Here is a 7,298-nt window from a genome sequence, read left to right on the forward strand (position 1 = left end):
TGTCTCTCCAGCCTGTTAATGCCCAACCTTCTAAGTTAGTAGAGTTAAATTCCGGGTGTGTGGGAACTCCTTCTAGTTAATAGAGCAGAAACAATCAGCAAAACCACCTCCTTCTTAGGTCTCGGAGAAAAATGCAGCTGTTTTCACCCAACAGCCCTTGCAGAAACCAACGAGCAGCTCCTCCCTTCGTGACAGCTCCCCAGCCATACTCACAGATCAGTAGTATTGTTTCCCAACTCACCAAAAAAAACCATACAGCAACAAGCACATCCGGTGGAAAAACCTGATAATAATTATCAATTAGGGCACTGCCACCATCACGTGAGACTGGAAGTCTTAGAAATGCATGTTTCCGAGCTATTAATGTAGCACCCTGTGTGTGTTTGATGAAAAACTGATGAAGCAGTTAGTTATCCAAACTTTGTATTTCTCAGTGCCGGCCCTGGTCTTAGAGCAGCTGAGCTCCAGTGCTTTCCAGTGAGAAAGCCTCTCCATCTTCCTCGCCCCTTCAGGCTGGGCACAGAGGAAGCTCTGGACTCCCTGCTTGGCATAGAGCAAAGCAAGTAGCCCTGTTCTGGTGTAGCAGTGCTGGGGAACCTCTGTCTTGTAGATCCAACCCATACCAAACCAACCTGCTTCGAGATGGCGTGCGGAGGTACCTGCAGCTGCCAACAGACCAGACAGTGCTGATCCTGCATGCCAAAGTTGCACAGAAGTCGTATGGCAATGAAAAAAGGTAGGAGATCGCTCCAGCTTCTCCAATAGCCACTTCCAAACCCAGCTCAATTTCAGCCTTGCTAGGTTTCTCTGATCTAAGCTAGTGAAGCGAATAATTTGACATATCCCCTCTCCATCCCTTCACAACCAGTTTGCATCCAAAACTACTGTTTAATCTTGATATTAACCCCACACCTGCACCCATCCCAGTTAGACATTCCCAATAGTTAGGTTCCTCCCGTGATGCACTGGAGATCAGAAAGATGAAGTAAAAGAAGGAAGTAAACTATTGAAGAAGAAGAAGAAGAGAAAAAGTTAGTGTTTTAAGTGCTCTGGAAATCTTCTCTTAAGATCTAAATGGCCACAGCAGGGACTGGGGCATTTCTATCAATGCCCACAGTCTCCAAAAAGCTGCTATTTTTGAAAATCCTTCCCGCACTGCAAAAACACCTTGAGGTTCTGGCTCAAATCTCCAAAATTGCTACTCCTGGGCAGTGACATCAGACTGCGGCACTGTAATATAATTAATCCTCCATTAATCCTTGTGATATAAATAATCCTCTGTTATTACTGAGTATAGAGTAGCCATGAGGTGCCAAGCTCTGCCTCTACGGCTACCTCTACCTCTGGGTAACCCACCCAGACCCCAGGAGACAGCTCTAGGCTGAGCTGCCTGTGCCTGCAAAGTTCCCATCTCATCCAGCCTCCTGCCAGTTGCTACTGGTCCACAGATAAAGGTTCTATTTTGGGACTGGGTCTCCCAGCCAGGAGGGAAGCTTCTGTGTTACTGAGCCTTTGGGAGCTCCAGACCCTGTGCAAGGGATGAACATGAAAATCAGATGCCAGGTCTAGAGAGGGAGAGAAAACCAGCACAGAGCTCCCAGGTTAAAGTTTAAAGGGGCTGGTGCGATTTTTCTTCATGATGGGAGTCAGGGGCCCGTGCTCTGCATGACTTGTTTAAATAAACCCATACCCAGGACTTCAGGGCTCTGAAATATCGAGCCCCCTGCATTGGTGTTTTCTCTGCCAGTGCTTTACCTAGTATCAATAGAGGATGAATTTGCACCATTCACACGGGTGCAAAGACAGTGGAAACGTAAATAAAACACAGGAAAATAGGTTTCTAAAAGCCTGGCTATAGATTTATTTGCATTGGGCTCTGGATCTGGCTGTGAATGCAAACTCTGTTCCCGACATGCCAAAACATGGCAGGCAGGCGGAGGCAGGGGGCCCAATCCCCCACTGGCTTAGGCGGGGTGAGGTGGCTGAGGTGCCCTGTCCTTCCCTCCTGGAGCCAGTGGGCTCATGGCCACCAGCAGCAGTGGACAGAAGCTGGACACTGTGGCTGAAGATGACCACTTCAGCAGAGCCCAGTGGCTCTGGCCCGCCCAGCCAGGGGTCCTCAGCCCCTCACTGCAGCACCACGAACCTCACAGGGTGCAGCGTTGCTCCCAGTGCTGGTTTTCTCTCAGAGCCCCAGCAAAGGTCTCTGCTCTCAGTGCAGCCATCCCATTACCCTCAAGCACCTTTGCTGGATGCTGAAGTGTAGTAAGGAAGTGTCCTCTTGTCTCTGTAGGTTTTTCTGCCCTCCACCTTGCGTTTACCTGAGCGGGCCGGGATGGAAGCTAAAACAGGAGCAGATAAAAGGTAAGCGCTGGGCAGTATCCCTGGACCTCTCCTCCTTCCCTTTCCATGCCCTCCACTTCTGCAAAGGGGAGAGTGACACAGTTTATTTTATCTTGCCCCCCCCCCAAGCTCCTCTTTCCCACTCTGAGGCTGAGCCCTCTGCAGTCCAGACCTGGGGAGGGCTGGAGCCTGGGCTTCCCCACCCTGGAGGAGGAGCTGAGCCCCCACTGTGACTGTGGGGGGGCTGGAGGATTCTCCCCATCTCTTCCAGCCAAGGACCTGGGAGAGGCAGGTTTTCGGGTGTGCGGGTACATGGGGCTGGACAGCATGGGCAGCACGCTGATGGAGACCCAGAAGCTCAGCTTCGAGGAGCAGCCGGACACAAAGGTAAAGCTTGATGCTCCCTGGGGCTGCGCGGTGGCACCCCATGGGGACCCTGTTCATGCACTGGCTGGGCTGTTCCTGGTGTCACCCTGTGCCCTGCGATCCCATGGTCCTTCCTTCCCAGCCATTGCTCCCTGCTCCTGCCCTGCCGCCCTGTTGTGGCACATGTGGCAGCCCGAACAGCTGAGCAGGCTCCCTTGTTTTGCAAAGAGCCTTTGTCTGGCACCATCATTTCAGGTCCACAGCCTGGTTACAGGCAAGCTGCCAAAAACTGCACAGCTCCTTCAGTCCTGGTACCTTCTCTTCAAGAGCAGCACTGCCGCTTATCACAAAATGAAAGCCCAGTTTTTCATTTGCAGATAAACAACTAAATAAACCACCCCAAAACCACAGTCAATCCCAAAGTTCAAGAGCTTCAGCAGAAATCTGGTGTCTTTTGATAGGGGAAAAAAAAGAAATGTAAAAAAAAAGTATTATCTGGGGGTCCCCAAAGAGTGCGGAGTCTGAGTCAGGCCAGAAACCTTACAAAAAGAGCCTTTGTCTGCAGTGCTTGCATTGCTGCTAAGGCACGGCCTATCAGCCAGGATGGCAGGGAAACCATAAACCCGGGGCGATTTCTCATGTCATGTGGGATAAATCACATGTGAACAGACATTTCCATGAGGAATTCTCTGCTCCCAGTGTAAATAAAGCCTCTGCCGATCCCCAGCTCTTCATTCCACCTGTAATAACATCTCTGGTCGTTTCCCCCTTAAAATGAACCCGGGGTATTTTGAAAGGGCGCTATTATGTCCTCGTGGGGCAGTGAGGAGGGTGAGGAGGGCGAGGAAGGTTGATGGGGCTGGGCTGGAGCTGCCCACAGCTCCTCTCCGCCCTTGGCAGGGCTTCAGCTGTGCTAAGGCACTGTACATCTCGGACACAGACAAGCGCAAGCATTTCCGCCTGGTCCTGAAGCTCTTCTTCAGCAATGGGCAGGAGATCGGCACCTTTCACAGCAAACTGATCAAGGTCATCTCCAAGCCCTCACAGAAGAAGCAGTCGCTGAAGAACACGGACCGTGCGTATAGGGATGGCTCTGCGGGGAGGAAATTGGGTGCGAGCTCAGGGTGGGACACTGAGTGCTCACAGCTTGGCTCTGGAGTAGTCCAGGCTGGACCCAAAGCCCATGGGTACCCAAAAAGAGGAGGAATGTATCTAAGCATATTGATGTCTCTTTTCTGAAGGGTTCACTCACCATTGTGTGTGTGGCCCTGATGCCAATATGTTCCTCACTTTGTAGGCTTCACCTCTGAAAAGCCCAGCTGGGCTGGCGCTCACGAACGCAGGCAGCCAGGGGTGCTGGTTCCTTCCAGTAACCAGGACTTGTCCTCCCTTGGATTAACAAAAACCATAGTCCAAGCCACGCATAGACTTGGCAAGCACTAACAGAACCCTCTCTCCCCACAGTCTGCATCTCCTCGGGCTCCAAAGTCTCCCTCTTCAACCGCCTGCGCTCACAGACCGTCAGCACCCGCTACCTCTCTGTGGAGGGGGGAGCCTTCATCGCCAGTGCCAGGCAGTGGGCGGCCTTCACCCTCCACCTGGGTAAGAAGCCATGGCCAGGGCTGGCTGCCTCAGGCCCCCACTCTCCCCTCCTGCAGAGCCAGTTCTTGGGGGTGACAGGGGTGGGAATCAGCCTGGGGATGCGGGAACCTGGCTCAGATCTCAGCTCTGCTTGGTGTTCCTGGTGTATCTCTGGAGCCGATGGTAGTTTCCCACTGGCCTTGAGGGCAGACATCCTGCTCTGAAAGCACACAGGTTGTGAATGGGGCAGCAAGAGCTGTACCAGTCTGGAGGTTCACAAATCCAGGCAAGTATCTTGCCTGGAAAAGCCCAGAGCATCCCTACCCATGCTGCCTCTGGCAGTGTCCCTGCGAGGTCCCTCCAGTCCCACTCTGGTGCTGGGCTCCCAGGGAGCAGTGGTCTCTCCAAGCAGCGAGCACCTGCAGAGCAGAGGAAGCAGTAAGGAAGCACTGGGAGCACGGCCAGACCTGCACGTAGCCAGGCAACCCAGGTTAACCTGCTCAGGCCAGTGACTTTGCCTTTCTCCTCCTGGCAAGCCGATGAGCGCTGTACCCGGAGTGAGTTCACCCTGCGGGAAGGATATATCCGCTACGGCTCTGTGGTCCAGCTCGTCTGCACAACCACAGGCATCACCCTGCCTCCCCTGGTAAGCCTCCATCTCTGCGGGTGTCAGGCATGTGGACCTGGCCATGTTGTGCTTGTGAGCAATGGGTACCATCCCTGGGATGATGCTGCCACCCCACAGATCCTCCGGAAGGTGACGAAGCAGTACGCCATGCTGGATGTGGACGAGCCCATCTCCCAGCTCCACAAATGCGCCTTCCAGTTCCAGGGCAGTGACCACATGTACCTGTGTCTCTCCACGGAGAAAGTGATCCAGTTCCAGGTACAGCAGCATGAGGAGGAGTGAGGACTCCTGGGGTGCTCCCTGGCTTCTCTCCAAACTCCTCTGTGTTGTCAGTATCTGGGGAACATGTCACCAGGAGGGGTCTTCCAGCAAAGGGAGGGTTTAATCCAAATTAAGGTCAGAATCACTGCAAAGCCATCTGCCTCCAGCTTGTCTGCTTTGGTGGGGAAATTGTCACCAGTGTCTTTGCAAAGGCATCACAATCCCCATTTCCCAGCGAGCAAAGCAGAGGCACCGAGTCACTCGCTGGAACTGAGATACTAGGGGCAGAAGCCCGCCATCCTAGCCTTGGTCCCCTGTGCTTGCAACCATGACACTCTCCGCAGGCATCTCCCTGCCCAAAGGAACCCAACCGGGAGCTGCTGAACGACGGTTCCTGCTGGACCATCATTGGCACCGAGACAGTGGAGTACACCTTCAGCGAGAGCCTGGCCTGCATCCGCGAGCCCGTCAGCCCCGTGCCGCTCATCACTGCCCTGCAGGTAAGCACAGCGCGGCCACCCCAGCCTCTCCATCACCTGCCTCTGTCGTGACTCCTGCTGCTGAGCCCTTGCACCCATGCTCAGTGTCTCCTGGTATTGGGTTGCTGTGAGAATGCCCAGGTCTGGACTGTGATGGGGACAGGATACATGAGCAGAGCATCCTGCGGGAGAAGAAGTCTGGCCCATTCCAGCTTGTAACACACTGCCATGTACTCTGCCTGTCACAGCTCACGGGTGGTGGCGACGTGGCCATGCTGGAGGTGCAAGGGGAGTATTTCCACACACACCTCAAGGTCTGGTTTGGAGATGTGGAAGCAGAGACAATGTACAGGTAACATGGTCAAGGAAGCAGGGGAATGGCAGCCAGGTTTGGGCAGCGCTGGGAGGGATGTGGCTGCCGACCTCAGGGATAGGGGCACTTGCACTGCCTGTGCTGCGGGACCAAGCATAAGCATGGCAAGGAGAAGCAGGGATGAGCCTGGCCGGTGCCTGCTGGCTCTGTGTGCACTCTAGGGTTAGCAGTGACAAGGGACATGGGGACCTTGGGAGTTGCAAACAAGCAAGCGACCCTGGCAGAGAGGAACAAAACACAGGGGAGGAAAGGGGAAACCAGCTGGAGGTTTCTCACTGAGCTCCAGGCTGGAGGAGCCACACCAGCACTCACTCTCCTGGGTTAATGCCTGTTTTCCTCTCCTGCACTGTCCCTAGGAGCCCCAAGTCCCTTGTGTGCGTTGTCCCAGACGTCTCTGCCTTCGGCAGTGACTGGAGGTGGCTGCGATACCCCATCACGGTCCCGCTCCTGCTGATCAGGGACGATGGCCTTATCTACTCCAGTTCGTTCACATTCACCTACACCCCAGAGCAGAGCTTCATCCCAGGGCAGCAGGTCCTCTCAGACATCCCCCAGGACTCGGACAAATTACTTGACAGCATCCATCAGGAGTTCACCAGGACCAACTTCCACCTCTTCATGCAGAGCTAGTGAGCTGGGTGGGCAGAGGCTCCGGGGCAGGGGAGCAGCCCTGAGCCGGGCCAGGAGTCCCTGTCCAGGGCTCAAGGGCAGCCCTGCTTGGGTCCTACCCATGCATCAAATGCCCATCGTGTTACTGTGATTTGCTGACTTGTCTCTTCTTCATGGCAGCATCTCACCCTGCTGAGATCTCACATGGGAGTGTCAATAAATCAGACTTCAAGGACTCTTTACTGATGCAATTGCTTCTTTACTAACGTTCACGATTTACTGCCTGTGCTGGCACAGAGCAGCACAGCTCCCTTGATATCCTCAGTCCATATATTCAAAGGCCAGGAGAGACAGAGATGATGAACGAATGTGACCTTAAGTGTTATTGGTCTATACCAGGAATCCCTGCATCGTTTCTCTGCTTTTCAGTAATGAGGAGCTGATTTCCAGCCGCCAAATAGTACCAGATGGTTTGGGGGATTTTTATGAGAGGCCCAAATGGGGTTATTTCAAAAGGAAAAGGGAAAAAAAAGAGAGAAAGAAAAACTTCACTATGAAACCCAGCCCTTTCCTAACTGGCATGGCTCTGCCAAGCTCCGCTATTTTGCACATTTTCACACACACACAAACACAGAAACTGCAGTGCTGGCATCAGCAG

General features: G+C 53.7%; 1 protein-coding gene across 1 annotated transcript; it reads left to right on the forward strand.

The window, feature by feature from the left end:
* Positions 1-610: 610 nt before the first annotated feature.
* RBPJL (recombination signal binding protein for immunoglobulin kappa J region-like) lies at positions 611-6,661 on the forward strand (the record flags this gene model as incomplete). Its single annotated transcript, XM_010186183.1, has 10 exons — positions 611-736; positions 2,294-2,364; positions 2,615-2,730; positions 3,610-3,784; positions 4,174-4,311; positions 4,827-4,936; positions 5,036-5,176; positions 5,524-5,679; positions 5,907-6,010; positions 6,388-6,661. Coding segments are annotated over 10 exons (1,411 nt in total), but the record flags the coding sequence as incomplete, so codon positions are not given.
* Between the last annotated feature and the right edge of the window lie 637 nt (positions 6,662-7,298).

Source organism: Mesitornis unicolor, unplaced genomic scaffold (genome assembly GCF_000695765.1).
Source record: "Mesitornis unicolor isolate BGI_N332 unplaced genomic scaffold, ASM69576v1 scaffold47156, whole genome shotgun sequence".
In the NCBI taxonomy this organism is placed as follows: domain Eukaryota; kingdom Metazoa; phylum Chordata; class Aves; order Mesitornithiformes; family Mesitornithidae; genus Mesitornis; species Mesitornis unicolor.